This window comes from Siniperca chuatsi, linkage group LG13 (genome assembly GCF_020085105.1).
Source record: "Siniperca chuatsi isolate FFG_IHB_CAS linkage group LG13, ASM2008510v1, whole genome shotgun sequence".
Lineage (NCBI taxonomy): Eukaryota > Metazoa > Chordata > Actinopteri > Centrarchiformes > Sinipercidae > Siniperca > Siniperca chuatsi.
In genome coordinates this window covers 12,562,898-12,581,926 of record NC_058054.1, presented here as the reverse complement: position 1 = coordinate 12,581,926, position 19,029 = coordinate 12,562,898, and the positions used below count along the sequence as shown (strand labels likewise).

At 37.5% G+C, this 19,029-nt stretch overlaps 1 protein-coding gene across 6 annotated transcripts in view; it reads right to left on the bottom strand.

The window, feature by feature from the left end:
• The window catches only part of st18 (ST18 C2H2C-type zinc finger transcription factor), a 42,114-nt gene that overhangs the window by 2,193 nt on the left and 20,892 nt on the right, over positions 1–19,029 (bottom strand). For 5 of the 6 annotated variants that reach the window (XM_044219981.1, XM_044219979.1, XM_044219984.1 and 2 more), the window contains 19 exons: positions 16,706–16,757; positions 15,849–15,879; positions 15,442–15,629; positions 10,923–11,639; positions 10,049–10,183; positions 9,107–9,197; positions 8,920–9,012; positions 8,158–8,366; positions 7,640–7,839; positions 5,464–5,709; positions 4,315–4,424; positions 3,653–3,715; positions 3,291–3,359; positions 2,952–3,014; positions 2,411–2,491; positions 871–1,092; positions 613–701; positions 379–482; positions 123–269 (listed from right to left, as the gene is read on the bottom strand). In XM_044219981.1, coding sequence (XP_044075916.1) covers positions 123–269; positions 379–482; positions 613–701; positions 871–1,092; positions 2,411–2,491; positions 2,952–3,014; positions 3,291–3,359; positions 3,653–3,715; positions 4,315–4,424; positions 5,464–5,709; positions 7,640–7,839; positions 8,158–8,366; positions 8,920–9,012; positions 9,107–9,197; positions 10,049–10,183; positions 10,923–11,639; positions 15,442–15,629; positions 15,849–15,879; positions 16,706–16,757 — 2,910 coding nt within the window. The remainder of the gene's footprint in view (positions 1–122; positions 270–378; positions 483–612; positions 702–870; positions 1,093–2,410; positions 2,492–2,951; positions 3,015–3,290; positions 3,360–3,652; positions 3,716–4,314; positions 4,425–5,463; positions 5,710–7,639; positions 7,840–8,157; positions 8,367–8,919; positions 9,013–9,106; positions 9,198–10,048; positions 10,184–10,922; positions 11,640–15,441; positions 15,630–15,848; positions 15,880–16,705; positions 16,758–19,029) is intronic. The other variant, XM_044219980.1, reaches the window with a different exon arrangement.

Genomic DNA, 19,029 nt, shown 5'->3' with positions numbered 1-19,029 from the left:
CATGTTTGACTATTAGTGAAAACAGCACAGCAGAAATGACAATTTATAGAAAATGAGATTTCTTCCAGGACAGGTTAGATATAATGAGTTGTAGTGGAGTCTGTGGTCGAGGCTTACTGTACCATTTGAGGCAGCTGAATGTCTGTTAGACTGTTAATGAGAGCTTGGCTAAGGCGAGCGAGCTCCTTCAGAAGGCTGTCGTTGTGCTGTTCGATCATCTTGTTCTCCTCTTCAATTGTCTTCAGGTTACATTCCATAGACGATATCTGCTTTCGGGTACAAAAAAAAAAACAACAAAAAAAGAAACTTGTCAAATTGAGCGAGCAAAGATCTCAAACCTTTGTCCTTTAAAATACACTTGTCAGAGTGGATATTTACCTGGGTTTGAAGTTGCATCATATCTGCTTCTATTTTCATGTTGGATTCATTCAGTTCCTTAATTTCATGATCCAAATGTTGAATATCTTCTTTGTTTTCAACACCTGAGTTGAAGCATATTATCTAACTTATCACATTCAAATATTCAAATATTGATATTTTCTATGCCAAGATACATGTAACTGCAAAATACTTCAGTATTTTTATACCACATAGCACGTTAGAGTAGCTTACCACTGCTCGCTTTCAGTTTTATAGTCATCATCTCTTCTTCTGAGTGCTTTTTCTTGATACTCTGCGCGTTCAGTGGGCAACCCGACAAGCTAGTTCAGCAGGTCACAAATGACAATTTTTAGGTGGCAGAATATCACAAAACTGACAAACTTTAGCATCAGTAGAGATTGCGAATGAGAGTAAAGGTGCCATTGTAAGAATGCAACATGTCGACCGGCAGTATTGTTTAGAGATAAAATGGAGGATGGGCGACCTCACCTTCTGTGAGTGGCAAACACATTATTGGCATGTCCAAGGCCATTGCAGCCAGGCAAGGGACAATGGGGCAGTTCCTGTTTATTGGCCTTCCAGGCAAAGGGCAGTCCGTTGATGGACGACTCCTTCTGTCTTTTGGCAGCAAGTGGACAACTGCCTGCACTGCGATGGGATGTGTATTTTCCCGATATATGGCCCTGTCCGTCACATCCCATTACTGGACACCTACCAGAGAAACAGACAAAGCGTCATACATGTTGTAAACCTGCAAACACTGCTGATTCACACAGGGAAACTGTGACTAACTTGCATTTACCTTACGTTTCTATGCTACAGACAAAACAAAGACATTTAACTGCTCAAAAAATAACAACCACATCATTAAAAAAAAATCTCCCTTTCAATAACTAGACCGGAAGATTTGTTAACCATTAAGTTGATTAATCCAGCCAAATGCTGATTAAAAATAAAGTCGCCAAAACTAGAAATAATCGCATTAACTATAAGTTACTAATCCACTAAAACTTGAGGTAGAACGAACGCTCTGTTCAGTGCATACATTTGGAGGTTGCTGATATTTATGCTTGAAAACATAAGCACAACTCACGCTGAATATCATTAAGAGTTTGTCAGTTGCATTTTCAGGCCTGTTTTCTGCAGGTCAGTAATGGAGTGACATGAATTACAGATAATTGTCATGTATCCCCTCATGCGAAAGAATGTAATTTGGAGGTCACCAACCCTTTCCCTTATTGATAAAGGTGAAAGGTCACCTGAGATGATACAAATGGCACACATGCTGTAGAGTGCTGCTGCAAAAAGCCTGTTTCAGCATTTTGTTACTCAACAGCACAGCAGCACTTAGAGGACAAAACAACACCAGTCCCATTACTTACAACTACCACAGGTAGGTAGCTTGATGCAAGGCATCAGGACAATGGAGGCATGCCATATGGCCCACTATTTACAATAATCTAGGGACATTTGCTACCATCCCCCTTTCTCTCCCTATCTCTCTTAATGTGTATGAGATCTATTTCAGTCTAATTCCTAACCTCATGCCCTTGCATTAGTAATTAAAAAGAAAAAATCAGTGTCCAGATGTATAAGTAAACAAGGGCTCATATATCTGACTTTGGATTTAAACTGCAAATCAATTACATTATTTTTTTCCCAATAACACTTTCATAGACAATGATTAAGCTATGCAATGCCATCGGAGCAGGCAATTCAACATTTTCTTAATAAACCATAATTATAAAGAAAGCACTCAGTGACGAGTAATAAGCCAGATATTCCATTCAGAAAATAGGAAAAATACAAAACCCTGAAAAAAATCCCACAAAAACACGCAGCTAATCCTTAGAAAATAATTCACTAATGTTACAACAAGAGAAGTATTATTTTCTTTGTTTAACTTAATGGCCTCCAGGTATAATTCCCCAGGCACAAAAGCATGACACATTTTTCAAAATGTTTTCTTATTTTATTTTTGAAACAAAAAACATGACAGCATGGGATGAGGAAAAAAAAAATCTCTTACTTAAGCTCTTGCTCATCTTTGTCATCCTTGTTTGGTGTGAGCTTCAAACCTCCCTTTCTGGCACGTGGACATCCTGACAAGCTACAAATGATTGCAGACCGTATGGGTTAACGTGAAGGAAATCTATTTAAGAGTAAAAATAAAAGCTAAATTGTTACAGGCAGCTATGAGGTTTATGGAGTTTCAGTTGCACATGTTTAAATCTAAATCTATTAATCTAAATAAATAAATGTTTAATTGAAGAAGTTGTACTCTGCATTAGCACATAGCAACCTGTTCTTTTGTTGTAAAGTTGAACTAAAACAGCTTGAAATGTGATTAAATTAGGATTTTAAAACGAGTAATAATTGCATAGATAGATAGATAGATAGATAGAGAGATAGACAGATAGATGAAAAGGCAGCCAGATAAATCAATAAAAACAAGAATTAAAAAAGTGCAGCATGTTTGCAGCATAAAGTGAGACTTTCACCATCTGTTTGAATGTCATGCATCTGACAAATGTATTTCATGCTCAGTTGCGATGATTTTTCTCTGCTACCTTCTGTGTGAAGCATAGTTCCCAGTCACATGTCCAGATCCATCACAACCAGGTGTTGGGCACCTGCAGGTTGAGAGACACAGAGACCAGGTGCTTTTTACAGCAAAAGACTGCGAGCAGAGCGGTGCATTCATGCTAATATGCAGAAAGGTAGTACAAATACCAAACAACTTAATTTCGAGTATACAGAAATAATGCATTATGTGCAGTAGAAAGGAAAGGAAAGGAAAGGAAAGGAAAAGGAAAGCATTGACCCAAGCTGACGCAAAAACAAGCTGCCTAGTTCAATATGAATGTGAAAAATCCTTTAGCAACAATAACAGTTTTCAAAACACATACTTTAGTTCCTGAGAGTTGGCTGCCATCAGTGATTTGAGTGTTTTGTCAGCCAAGGGACATCCAGACACACTAGAGAGGATAAAGAGCTAACAGTCATTTTAATGCACTCTTTGATCACAGCTGAATTGAATAATCTTAATACAATGTCTCAATGCATATTTATACAAAATTATTTGAAAACACCATTCCACTTCCTCTTCATGAGACAGCTTTTTCATGTCACCATGTTTTAAAAAAATGACATATGATATAAAATCCTAGTTTTCAACTGTAATAATCAACATAATTAAACAATCAGCACTGTTTTCCTTGTCTCTATATCTGCTAGCTGGTGCTAATGAGAGTGTAATTAATTACAGTACCTCCGATGTGATGCATAATTCCCCGTCACATGGCCGCTGCCGTCACAGCCTGGGGTCGGACAGCTGCAGGAGAACACAAAGTATTTAATGCACAGATTACTCTACTTCCCACAGAGTTTGCCAAGCTTGAACTGAGTCTTTCTTTTACACTGACAACCTTTTCATGGGCATTAAATAGAAAAAATAAAGAGTTAGTACAGCGGGAAGTTTAGTAGAGAAATTATTATTATATTGCTTAACATTCAGTTTAATAATGTCTCTGAATGTCACTGAGGGGGTGCTGTGCTGCGGAAACTAGAGGATCCTACTTTTCTCGTGGTGTGATTCTCAAGAGGAGACCCAGCAGAGCATGCACTCTAACTACAAGAGTCAAGAGTTGTAAGCTTGTACAGGACGTACAGGGAGAAAACTCACTTTCAAATAGATACATTTCTGCTCCACATGAACCTGCAGACATACCAGTTACAATGACAGGTAACAGTGAGTTTCAGAGTGTTTTGACTCACTTATATCACACTGTCCTATTTAAACAAAGGTATGGTTTGGAGTTACACTATGTGTCATTTATACTGACCATCTGCCAATTAAAAGGGAAGCTGACATCACTCACAGTTGACTGAATAAAGATGCCTCGAGATGTTTCATTCTTTCACGTAACATACCTCAAAAGCTCTTTCTTTGAATCTCGTAATAGCAGCTTGGCTTTGGGACTCATCATGCTGCCGTCTCCTTGATAGTGTTGGTCCTCCAAGGAGACATGATCGTAATCCTCCTGCGCAGAAAGGATAAGTAAAAACATGACCTTAACTGTGCAAAATATCAAACCTGACCATGATCTGCAATGACCTAAAAGTGAATAATTAATGAACAGCCCTGTATAATACTCATAGAACACAAGCCCTGGGGGTTAGAGTGCAAGTCAAAGAGATTATGCTTAAAGATACTTATACTGTAGTAAACCATACATCCATTCAAAGTCGTATTTAATCCACACAGTATTTCTGATGTATAGCCATGACGTATGGATTTCATTTTTTTTTTCCACAGGCAGGATTGTGCAGTCATCAGATGTTGTGTATGATTTAAAAGCAGGTCAAATGTGATAATTTGGGGATTTTAGTAACCTGGGGTGATTTTATATTCAACAGTTATACAACTTTTTAGGCTGATTCAAGTTTTTTTAGACAAAATTTGACTGCTTTGACTATTTTTAGATTAAATTTGACTACTTTAACTATTTTTAGATAAAATTTGACTGCTTTGACTATTTTTAGACTAAATTTGACTACTTTAACTATTTCAAGACTACATTTGACTACTTTAACTACTTTTAGACTAAATGTGACTAATTTGACAATTTTTAGATGAAATTTGACTAATTTCACAGTTTTTTGACTAAATTTGACAACTTTTAATTCCTGTCAGCGAGGAGAGGGTTATTAAACAGCATTTAGACCTTTATATTTGGAAATTAAATGGTAACACTTTATTGCAGGTCAGTTAATTCTTAAAAATGTAAGTTTTCTGGAAAGCACGCATGTATGGAAAGCATGTAATCTGGTAACAATTATAAGGATAATAGAGAGAGAGCTCTAAGATAGTTTAGTTAGTTATGTTGCGTTTTTTTCAAAGAAAACTAAAATATATTTGCACAGCTAGACTGAATAAATATAATATGAAAAATCCAACTGATTAAAATATTTTAGAAAAATTTAGAAAAGGGGGGTGTTGGGGTTTAACTCAGTATTTCTAAACTCCTGGCTCTACATTTTTAGATTACATCCAAAGTGTCAGTTGTTGTTGTTTTTTACCTCTGCGTCCTGTAAAACGTGTGCTGTGCTGAAGTTGACAGGGATGGGGCTTTCCCAGCTGTCTCTCTCACACAGCGGCTGGTAGAAGGCGGGGCTGATGAGCATGCTCCCGCCTTTGGCCATAGTGGACTCAGAAGGGGACAGCGGGTCGTCCAAAGGTGTTTTTGTCTGGGTTTTTACATTTTCCTTGCTCTTCTTCATACTCAAGTCCAGGGTGCCATTTTCATCCACCTCTATGAGCATGTCCTAAAGGCAAAGAAGTTTAATCTTCAACATTTAATCAATTGATATGTTACAACATGTTGTAGAAGGGTACCATAAATAAAGTATGCCTCACATATCATTACAGTGCATGCTAACATCTGAAAACAAATGAATCAGGGGATAAAAATAGAGCTTATTTTCTAATTACACTAAAAGGAATGTAAATGAAACAGTATGATGTCTCATAATATGACAGCAGCAATATGGTAAACTTGAACCCAACAACATTTCTCTGGAAACATGAAAAATGAAGTGCAGAGCAAACAAACAATGTATTTAAATAATACATACAGTGGTTATCTCACACCAGACAAAGTACCAAACTAAGCCAGCGTTAATTCTGTTGAATGCAAAAAAATAATCATGTGTAGTTTTTCAGTGACAGCTGTGTCATCTGTTTTCTAGGACACACAACCAAGATGGCAGCAGGAGGGGGGGGGGGGGGGTGCTGGTTTTAGGTCATCATTATTATAGCAAAAATTAAAAAGCTTAATGTGGCATAAGTTTCCCCGCTGACAGATGTGTTTGCCGTTTCTGCGCTGAAACGCAATAGCATGATGACTTATGGCTGTTTTATGGTATTAAAAGTTTTACCTCATTAAATGCTGAAATCCTTTTCCATAAATGAAACCAATTATTCAACGCATATGTTTCATTAAACCCTATACATCATTATTTTTGTAACAAAGGGGGGCTTTTCAAATTAATTAAAGAGGATAATTTACATGAACATTGGATGTGGCTGTCCACTTTAATTATCCAGCCATTTCATGATGTGTGTATCTAATCAAAATAACACCAGTGTAAAACTAAAGGATGTGCAAGACTTTGTGTGATTTATTTAGATTTTAATGTTGCTTTTAGCTGCAACTAAAAACTAAAACTCAGGATTTAGTTCTTTTTTTTTCTATTATTGATGTCATTTAAGCGTCTCACATTGTTAAATATGCTAAGTAAAATCAGCTTGTATTCATGCTTTAAAGGCCAGCTATTTGGTGCTTTTTGTGTGCGATATTTCAATGTGTAATATACATATGCAGATAAGTTAAGCATCCAACGTCATATAACACTCTAAATATGGCCCCTTTTTTCAGACCTGAAAGCTGTTCTTTATTCTGTACGTCTCTCCGAGACAACTAAGCTGTAAATGAGAACAGATGATTAACTTGCTAACACTGTTTTATTCATTCAGTGGGCTGGTACCTGGTACAAGGCCACATTCTCAGCTCAACAAGCTGGGAGACAAGGATCTGTGCTGTGTAGGTGTGGAAACCTTGAATCATCTACAGTACAGTGTGCATGTATGTAACCCACAGAATGTGATCAATATTAATCATGAAGTGAGTTTGGAAAAAGCTGAACACAATGCCGCGTTGGAGATAATGACAGCAGAAGAGATTTTGGATCTGCACACATTTCCAAGAAGAGTTTGGATTTTGTGTGAATTAAACTTTTCAGCAGTTAACTCCTAGCTGATTGGCTTAATCCATTAAAATGCTTTTAAAGACTATCTGGTGTAGACACACAGCCTATGCTGGATCATATAACTAAGCAAAATATCCTCTGCCATCTGCAGCGGGCAAGATGCAGTTTCAGACAACAGTTCAGTGTTTTTACATGCCAGCTGATGTCGAAACAAAATACACTACCACATGTTTATAAAAAAATATGTGAGTAGTTGTAATTGGGAAAGAAGGCTGATTGTATTTCTTCTTCTTTGATGTGATTACACAAATTTTTTATTTGTGTACATTAAAGCTTTATGGAGTGGAAACCTCCTTGTTTTTCTGCCACCAGAGCGCCAAGCTCCCGCCAAATTCTGTCTTTTGATGTCTTCCCTTTTTATACACAAATCACAGTTCCTTTAAAATGACCACATTAAATACCTTTCCAAGTGGTCTAATTTGATTACCTTTGTGGCGGTTGCCAAGGGCCGGCCGGCGACAGCCTCCATGTTCTTCCGGTAACGAGTAGAGAGGTTAAGGATGGCGGCGGTCGCTGCTGCGGCTTGAAGGCCGTCTTCTTTTTTGAATTGACTCGGCGGGCTGTGCTGACCAGAGGTGGGCAAGCGGCCACCTGGAGCACCAAGGAAGCCAGGATACTGCTGTGGTGCTAAAAGACAAATAATTAGCGAATAATTTAGTGAATGAAATACCATGTATTCTACCCAAACTTAATAGTACTGTATATAGAAAACAAGTTGAAAGAGATATTTGTTGGTTTTAGTAACAACCACTGATACAAAAGATGGATGCAATCCTTAAAATGTTATAAACAGGATATTTTCAAGTAGATCTCTGATTGTTGTGGACTGATATTAATTTTGTGGCCAAAATCTCCATACTTAAAACATTTGACAAAAAGAATATTCACCTTCAGTACCACATTAACTTACCAATAACCTCGTCAAATGAAACATATGAAACTTACAATCAGGGAAATGTGACATTTCCTGGTCCTGGTTGGTCCCCATCAAAGGCTGTTTGCCGAAGACCTGTGCATCAAAGCTGGCGTAATCAAAGCGGATTCTGCTGTACTTGTCCATGTCTTTTGTGAGGCTCGTTTGCAAGGCTGCTACTGGATGAGAGAGCCTGTAGTTCAACTGGTTCATCTCGAACTTCTTTATCAAGCCGATAGCTCTACAAGGAGACAAACTGAATTAAAAGACTTTATTTTACGATGCACAACTTGTGAAATAACAAGTGCCCAACAAGCTCATATTAAGCACTTAAGTATAGACATTGTTTTAAACCATTCAGGGATGCCAGTGCTTTTGCACACATAGAGTCTGGGATCTGATGTGTGTTGTAGATCCACAGCCAGGTTGCCAGACTAATTAATATAGTAGGAGTGGGCATCCTGCCCATGATATATCCACAGGGAACAAAGAGTTCTGCTCTTTTATCATCTCTAATAGAGAGGAACTCACAGGACCAGCAACGGTTGCTTATGTCTGCTTGGAAAGCTTGAAATAGACTGTGCGTTCTGCTGGGATCAGTGAATAAAAATATCCCACACTCTCCTCAACAATAATAGTGTTTATCACCTTTTTGCATAACCTCAGTTACACTTTTACAACTTCAGTCCACTACAAAGCTGAATATGATTTCTGGATGCTTGTTGTAATTATTTTCCTGCACATGTGACCACACTCATAGCGGTGAAAATCCTCAACGTTATCTGGCAGTGTACCTTGGTGAGCGGTCAGGTGTTTGTCTGCATTTCAGGCTCTCGTCCTGAGGTTTGGAGACTTTCACTGCAGCAGCGATGGGGCAGCCTGAGAGACTGGTGGGGGAGGAAATCAAACACATTAGCCTAATACTGTAACTCATCTATGAACAGGGTGTAGATTTCTAATGGCTTTCTCCTGTGGATATACCTCCGGTGGGTGCTACGGTTGCTGTTGACATGGCCTCTTCCTGTACACCCGGGTGTAGGGCACTTGAGGACGTTCTCATGCATGGCCAGGACTGAGGGGATGAGGACAAAGAGAGGACATAAGCTCAGAAAGAAAAACGTCCAACATGTAAAATATAATCATATTTAAAGATTATAAGATGGTAAATACGTATATGAGCATTTGGAAATAAAACATACATTTTCATACATTAAATGATGATTTATGTAACTGGTTGGTACATTAGTGCCTATAGAGCAAAGATCCTACAGAGACAGAAACAGGAGAAAAAAGCAAAAGGCTTTCTCATCGTGAGCAATGCTGTAATGTGGCTGAAATGTAAATAGCTTAGTGCAAAGAGGAGCGTAACAAGACAGCTGATTATATTCTTCAAAACAAATGCGTCGTTAAAGGTCCGCTCTGTATCCTTAGAAACTTCTTTGCTGTACATATTCTCCAATTAGTTTGTTGGAGTTGTCTATTTATTTTTGAATGCTGCGTTAGCTAGCCCTTTGATTTGCAAATACTGCCTCCAGTCTAAGAGCATGCGCTTTTTTGAAAAAGTTAATTACTTTTTCTGTTCCTTTTGTAACATTACTGTTTAATGTTGAATGTTTGTTGAGTTATATTGAAATGACTTAACAATCGCCAGTGTGAGGGAAAAACAAAAAGAATTCAACATTCACACATTACAACGCATTATAAGAAAGAGAGAGAGAAAGACATCCTTTAAATTTATTTGAAAAGTTTTATGCACATCTTTGAATTGAACTAAATGTATAAGCAGGTCTTTCTTGTCTTTGGTTCTGTGCTAAGAGGATTTCAATTAATGTGACTGATTGTAAATCCTAAAACTGGCAGTTTTTATACGTATAAATCATCCATTATACAGCATGTATACACAGAACTGCTTGTGTGACTTACTCTCTGGAGGAACTCGGACTTTATGAGGACACCCAGATAAACTCCTGTGATGTGGGTACAGGCCGGTCACATGACCAGTGCCATCGCAACCAGGAGTTGGACACTTTATATCCTTTTTATCTGTACGTGGAGAATCTGCGGGTATAGTAAAACAAGATTTCACAATAAATAAATATAATACAACCACTGTACCGCTGCCTACCAAAGCCCTTCTGTCTTTATGTGTTCGATCAAGAAATGTAGAAATAAATGAAATATAAATATAATGGACATGTACTTTCCTGTGTACATATTGTACATAGGTCAACAGATTGAAATATCATGCAAAGCTAGACACTTTTTCCACAAAATGCAACTATTAATCTGTCATCTTAGTTAAGGCTGCAGTTCAACACAGAGCATTCACTTCTTAATGCCCATCCATCGAAAGATTACATCTAGGATTACACATTTAGCTGCAGTCATTTGAAGAATCAGAGGAAACACATGAGAGGTACTTTAGGAGGATTTAAGACTTATGGTCATGGTTAAATATCCAGTTGATTCCTATCAAAATCCAATATTCTGAGTAGTAGCAATTCCATCAGAAAATTTTGTTCTTCTTTATTTTAGTCTGTTTATTTATTACTTCACTTGTTGCCAAAATGTTTTTAGTACTTAAGAGGATTTCCTCCCTCTGATCCCCCCCACCCGGGTATGCTTCTTTTATTCCTTTTAATGTTTTTTTGAGCGCCCAATCATCCAAATCACAAGTGGTCTATCTGATTTGTGAAAACTGTTTGTTCCCATACTGATCACTTTTGATTCTTAAGACTGTGTCTATCTTTAGATCAGCTTCATTTTACATCACAGGTCTTTCCCTCCATATTGTTACCTTTTCCTCCATGATAGGCGAGTCTGCTGTCCATGTCCATCATCCTATGGTGCCTTCTCTCATTGGTCATCTGCTCCATGAGGAACCGGTCCATCTCCCTGTAGGCATGGTGTAGGACCTGTCTTTGCTCCGTCTGCAGAGCTATGGCCTGCTCCAGCAGGCTGAGGTTCACCCTCCCTCGGTTCATTTCCAGGCCTCTCTCGTGGAGGCCCAGAGCCCAGCCGTCCAGCCGAGGTGGCCTCTCCGCCTCCGCCTCTCCTTCACTGTCCTCCTCTGTGGGGTGCGGCCTGTATCTTAGAGCCTCAGCCTGAAAAATACTCGCTCTGCCCATTAAACCACCTAATTCTGAGTGTGGCTCTTCTCTCATTTGGCCGTTCCTGTCTGAAAGGTCTTCAGAGGCTCTGGAGGGACTGCAGCCGTCTGAGCCGTTCACCTTGGCAGACAAAGGCAGAGGCTCCCATTCAGCCTCCCTCATGTCTTCGTACGGATTCTGTGGTGATGATGTACTGCTCATCCTGTCTTGACTTTGGTCTACTTCTTCATTATTAAGGAGCTCCTCATCATCTTCATCCATCAGATGTTCAGATGTGTCCGGCTCACACCGTGGAGACCCATTAGATATAACTTCTGACCATCCGAGAGAATCACTGGACTTTGCTGCCGCATCATGGCAGCCATTTTTGTTGGCAACTTTATTGATTGCACTTAAGTTTCCATCTAAAACAACAAGAAAACTATTATTATTTTATGTGTTTTCAAGACTTGACAGACCAAACATGTTCTTTTATGACCCCTCAGTCACATACAGGATAAGAATTGTATGTCCTCAATAATCTTCTCCAAATCCTTTAAAGGTTTTAGATTTTGTGTTACTTTTCTACAAATAATGTCTTGAGAAAAACATGTTTTTTATAACCTTCTAGAGGATTAATAAGAACACATGTTGCAATAGAAATAATAATCATAAGGTTACAAGATTTCCAAGCAATTCAAGTATATTTTAGATAACATATATGACCCTTCTGTCTGCTAGTTGAACATGAAACCTGGAGATGAGAAACACAATTGTTTTTTCTTCCTCTGTGTCTCCAATTGGAGCAACAACCCCAATATAGATTTAGGACAAGATTATGGAGGGATTTACTCTGTGGTGGACAGTGAACATCAGTTTTTAATTAGTTATGTGTATTTTTAAGTGCAAGCTAAGCAGCAACATGTTGTCATCTTCGCAAAAACTGATTTAAAAACAAATAATTGTTGTTTCTATGGATGAGAACAAGGAAAGTGAAGAGGATTCCTGAAAACACAGATGGAGGAAACCACAAACATGAAGATAAAAGAGAGAAATCTCTGTGAGCTGCTGCTGTCTGTGTGGCAGAACTTGGTTTAGGAGAAGCCAGCCATACACCTCAGTCAAAAATCTGACAATAATTTTTGTTACCAAAAAAAGTGATAAAAGCACAACAGCTAACAGCTACCCAGAAATGAGTGGCTTGCTTAGTGAACATGACCCAGAATTGCTAAAAAAATAAAATAAAAATACAAGTAATTAGATTAATTTTGATAAGAATTTGTATTTTTAATCTTCCTCAGAATCTTAAGAAAAAACAGTGGCTGAAAGACATCTTAAAGATGAAATCAAAATCAGAAATGGTATTAAGTAAGTGGTAGTAAATTTGATTAAAAGAGTAATTTGTCTATCAGTGTGCATAAAAACAGGATGCTTTTTAATGTTTAAAAGAAGAAAAATTAGTTCAAATGTTTTTATTTCTACTATAAACGCTGTGTTTTTAAAAAGTAAGTAATGTGGGTCTTCCTCAGTTAAAGTTTTTGACATGTCCTGGATAACCATATTATTTTTGTGTAGAAATATTAACAACTCATAATAGACCATTAAAATGCAAAATGCTGCAGGAAAAGATTGGTAGATCATTTGATTAAATTTTTTAAAATCAAATTAGAGTTAAATGATATTTTCTAATAAAGTCTAACACATTTGTCTCACTAAATTCCTGGCGTTTGAGTTTTAAAATCCTTGCGCATGTGATGAGACACCATATATGATAAATGTAGTACCATTATTGCAGATTAATAAACTGTATATGCATTTTTTCTTAAATTTTACACTAATTTTGTATAATCTCTTTTCTCCAGTTTATTTTGCTGAGTGCTCTCAATAATTTAATTTGCATCAACCTTTTGCCGTCTATATTTTAGTATAAATCCAGAAATCCTTGTCGCACAGAAAGCCACAAGACTGTGCGAAGCCTTACGCACTGAAAGTCTGATCAGTGGAACAGACAAAGAGGGTTAGGGTAATCCCTCAAAATGCATCTGAAACAACACTTTATTAACACCACTGATTATATTAAGTCATGGTCAGTGATTAACAATGGAAAGCTATCATCTGGATTGATTCAACAAAATCTCTCTTGATCCTCCAAAACCAGTCAAACTTATGCTCGATTAAGGCTCTTTGGACTGTGAGGGTTTTAACTTTCAGTAGGCTGGACTGTGGGCCTATATCCTCTTAAGTGGCTAGACACCAGAGACCAAACCAAAAGTGGGATTCGATAGGTTGAGAAGATAGATAGAATCAGCTCACACACTGTTGAGGATGATACAGATACAGGCATTATCAGACAGACAGCTACGACTTATTAATGGGAGCAGCACAAAAACTTAATCCTCACCAAAATAGCTTTGACATAAATTATGTGGCACTAATAAAAACACAAATTGTTATTGTAAATATATGATTTTGGACATTATTAAGTGCAGTGGAATTTGACATGTCTGGTTTCATACGCATTTTGCTCAGGCAACATTACAAACTGTTAGTATCAGTTCCCTGCTGTGAGAAATATTTGAAAAGAGGTGTCTAAAGACAAACCCTGTTGAATGACAAATTAAAGCCAGTTACACGTATTTACATTTATGAGGCGAGCAACAAGAGTTTTGTTTTTCATCCAGATGGACTCCCCGGCCTGACACAGCCGCATACAGTCAGACAAGCACACAGACGTACACACACACACACACACACACACACACACACACACACACACACACACACACACAAACACAGAAACACAGAAGTGCAGTGAAAAAAGGAAAGAGATGGAGGAAAAAAACTTGGATCCCTCCGGTGGTTTGTGTGTTGGAACAGGTGAACAGTTTGTACTCCAGAATAGCCATTACCAGCACTCTGCAGCAGGGCTGCAGTTGGCTGGAGTTGAACACAGTGTGGCTCGACCAAACGAGAGGCTTATTTTTCTCCCTTTTTGTTAAAATGCAGATATGACCAGCTTCCTATTGCAAAAATTCTTACTGCCTCTAGTCCACTTTTCCAATTTTTGTTTTTTTTTCACAGAATATAGCCCCCATATCTGACAATAACAGCTAAATATGTTCTGAAATTGTTTATCAAAATCTGTGTTAATTTGACACTCTTCAGACTTTTTTTTAATTCTGGCAGTATTTTGTTTTGTTTTAAAACTAGTCCACTGAATATCAGGTTTAAATAAGGAACATATACAGTAGTCAATCAATGTTGAATCATAATGAGAAAAAGTATCTAGAATACACAACAACAAAAGGAAAAACTGATGATGCACAGTGAATTACTTAGATAATTGTAATGTAATATGAACCCAGGAAACAAATAAATTCCATTTCCAATGAATCCACACAATTCAGTGAGCTACTCTCCTGGTCCATTTAACTACACACATGTGTACTATAATGAGCTGTAGACATTATGCCTAATTATGTATTAGACTGTGTTAGAGGGCCTAACAAAAGCTTTTGAAAGGGACAATTACGTTTGTTGCTTAGTTACATCGTTAAAAATATACCAAATCAGTGCAGATTATAGTGGGCGAAAATGCACATGTACACCACGAGCATTGTTGCCAAAATGCACAAAATTCAATTCATTAGGAAAAAAGAAAACATTATCGCTCCTGAAAAGGACAGTGGCATAAGTGAAGATAAACATTTTTTAACTGTTGTTGATGAAATGTTCCTGTGGTTTAGTAAAGTCTTTGTAAAAATAAACCAGTAAAACATTAGAACATCAGCCAAGCAATGTTGATGCCTCAATTGTTTTTCACAATAGGCAACTTCAATAAAAATTCAGTTTAGAAGAATGGAAGAAGTTTAATTTAAATCAAAGTGAACTGGTGCACTCCCCCATTCAGTTTTTCATTCTATGGATTCAATGGGTTTGGACTGGCTATTGAAAAAGGACAGATGAGGGGTCTGAAAGCTGGCCTCATCAAAAGAGGGTAAAGCCACGCCAGAAATATCATGGCAGATCAGCTGTCAAAACTTCAATTTGTGGACGTGAGACACAACTAATGTGGACCCAGCAGTGTAGTCTTTCACTTCCACTGCACAATGACTGCGGCTGCTGGCTGATGGCAGAGGGAGGGAAATATGAATGCAACAGATGGGATTTTAAAATTCAGCGTCAATTGTTCATCAAAACAGACAAAACAACAGGACATCTGTTTACCTGCTGGAGTGTCAATGTTCCTCAGCTCTTCTTTGTCCTGTGGCGGTGCCAGGTCCTCACTCTCCTCTTCACATGCCTCGCTGGGACTGTAGTGGCGGGGCTTCATCAGCAGGGACTTTCTCTTGTTGACGGGGGCGCCCTGCACCCCTTCCTGAGCACTCCTCTTCCTCGCCATGGACCCATATGGGCTGGAGGGAAGAGGGGAACGGACAAAAAGCACAGCAGGGTCAACAAAGGCCTCAGTTGGCTCATTTAAAAGGTCCAACTATTCAATTTTAAGACTTTTTTTATGAAGTTAAAGCCCTCTTGATGAACCACATCTATGATCTGGGAAGAAAACATTTCCTTTTTGGCATTTAGATGAAAAAGATGAGGAAATTCAAAATGTTCACATCATAAAATTTCACCTGTGAGTCTCAGTGATGCAGTCGCCCAGCCCTGTGAAATAAAGGCCAAAAAAGAACAGATAAAAAGTCATGTTTACATTTCCACTACAGTAACACAGCATCTGTCGACATATTCTTCATCAAAGGTTCATGGCGACTCACTACTTTTGGGCTGTTGCTAATGAAATTTTTTACAGTGTTCTGTAAATATTTGTTTTGTAGATAATGTTTTAGGGATGACACCACCTGGGCTAGTACTGCTTTATGCAGCCTTTTACCATAGATTTTATTCTCTTTTACAATGCCATCAGGTGTAATCAGCATAAGGATGGAGAAGTGGTCTCTTCATTGATCTGAAAAGCTTTTCATTCAGTCTGCTCATTCTCTGGGAGACCAACAGTAGCTCATCTTTTGACAGCTTTGACAACATGATCTAAAAGGGTAAATCAATTTTCCCAGAGGCCTGCGTAAATCTCATTCACAAGTTCTGCCCCTACTCCCATGAAGCACAACCAATAATAACACTTTTCATGAATTTCCCCAGATATAGTAATAGCTCCAGCGTGAGCAGGCAGGCCTCAGAGGCCCTGAACACTTGCATAATGACATATCCAGTCTAGAGGTTTTCAATCACACAATATATACACACTCCTTAACTAATTTGAGCCAGTGTTCCAATTTAATGAAGTTATTCCCCTCTGAATAATGAAATGGCAGTGCAGTGCTCTTCAGACCGGTAAGATAATACATAAAATTGACAGTTATAAAGTTGGATTGTTGAACTGATACCCCTAACCCATGGCGGTAAGTGGAATATTTGTGTGTGCATGCATGTGCGTTTTAGTTAAAAGCGAACTAAAACTGAAAGCTGTACTCACCTGTGCTACTGTTACATGTTTTCAGGGTTTGCTCCTCACCATCAGAATCCATCTGTAAATAAAACATTCAATGTACAGATGAGCCACTAAATGGTCAGAGTTGAATGTATTTAATTTATCATTTCTATTAATTTGATATGGAAAAAAATCTTAAACATTTTTAGATTATTGGTGATTTTTGTCAGTCAACCAGAGCCAGTGAGCCTTAAAATCAATTTGTGTGCACGACAACATCACAAAGAGCTCCTAAAACATCAGTAATATGCAAACACATGAAGTATAATGTTAGGGAAAAAAGTTTCAAAGGTGAGTAAAAATGTAATGACACTAAATAATAACATTAAAGTACGGACAGCACCTCACTGCGTGTGTTTAGACAAAAATAGTTGCTCAAATCCATCCACTCTCGCTGGCTGTTGCTTGTGTGTCCCAAATAAAACCTATTAAACATAATTATTCCAGGCTGATGGTGGCGTATAGTGGTCACAGGCCAGTGAAATCTGTGAGTCATAGGATATGCTGTTACTTTTCCCTGGTAATGGGAAACATGACTCCTCTCTCTCGTTTGCTGTTGTGATTGAAGGCACTGACCTGTCATACATTTATAATAGGGGAGCAGGTGTGGCAGTGATGGACCTTAATTTCCTTTAATAAACCTTTTATGTGCCACACTCTTAATGCCACGCCGGGCCCTCAGAGGTCCTGCTCATAATAGGTTCATTACTTTTGATTACTACAGCCTATTGAGACAAACAACTCCCAAACACTATAGATTACATTCTGTAAAAACGAATGTACCTCATTAGTTTGTAACACTTTTCCTCACAGACACAGACTTCAACATTTTGTATAAATGTGTTGTTCTGAAGGCAAAATGTTTCTTTTACATCCTGCAACCTGAGATTGTAACATGGACATGAATCAAAGTTCAAATGATGTTATCACTCTACCAAAATATCACCAATGACTCACATGCGTTTATTACTAGGGTGTTGTTTTTTCTTTATTTGACATTTTAGAAGTGCCCTTCTCATTTAAATGTTTTAAAAACAGTATTTTATCATTAAACTTGTTATGTTAAAAAAAATAAGTTTTACTTATTTGTATTTTTTTATTTCTCTGGATGAATTAAGAATAATATGTTTGTAATGATAACAGCATGTTATAATTCAATAAAAAACAAACCTTAATGCTATAGGAATCATCTAATAATGAGTAATGGGTCCAAAACCTCAATTTATAGTCAGTCTTATGCCTGGCCAACCAATGAAACACAATTACGCTATACTGTATGTCTGACTATAGCTCAACATACTGTGAGCTGCATGTCCAGTTTCACATATTATATAAGTTTGAGTCTGACAAGCAAATTGAAACCTTTCTTTTGTTAGCACTGCTTTTAAAGTGCGTCACTTGCATTTCTGACACATTTCTGACAAAACTGATTTTGACAAAGCAGAGGTTACTGCATATCTAATTCACATAACAAGAAGTGACAAGTAACAAGACAACCAGGAAGGCCTCCGTAGATGCTCTGGTGTACTAACAGGTAGTCCTGGCATGGCAACAACATGGACAAACATGTGACACTGATTGTTTACAAAAGCAGAACAAATAGATTCATTCAGAATCAAATGGGAGCTTTTATTTGACATTCCCTACACAATCTGGCTGAGAACTTTATATAAATTCATTTTCATTCATTTCATTATCATTGTATGGCAATTCTTTTGCTCAATGAGTCATTAATTTTTTATATAGTGTGCTGTATGGTGTAGATTAATTTGAAGAAGAATTTGGTCATGGATATATCAAAGTGGAATGGTAACACTACTTTAATCCCCCATATTTAGCCTTTATAAGCAGTATATTATGCATTTAATAAATGGTTTACAACACATTATAATGTAGTTGTAAGCAGATATCAGTGTTTATTAATGTATTTTTCAAAAACTATAACTCCTCTTGTGGGCACCCAAAAGTGGAAGCTCATGTATAAACATATAATGAATGACAATATGGTAAAAACAAGTTGGAATAATATAAAATCTTTAGAGGTCTTTAGAGAAATTATAATTGTTGACAAACACTGTACATTAATAAACACTTAAATGTCCTTATATCTGCATGCAACCAGATTATATTGTGTTTTAAATCATTAATAAAATATGTATATACTGCTTAGAAATGCTAAAGTGTTACCATTGGAATTGAAAAAAATTACATTTACTTAAAAGTGGTCTTATTCCAGTGTAATAACCCATATGATAACTTACTGAAGAACAGTGTAAATACAGAACAATACTAGAGTAATGTACTTTCAG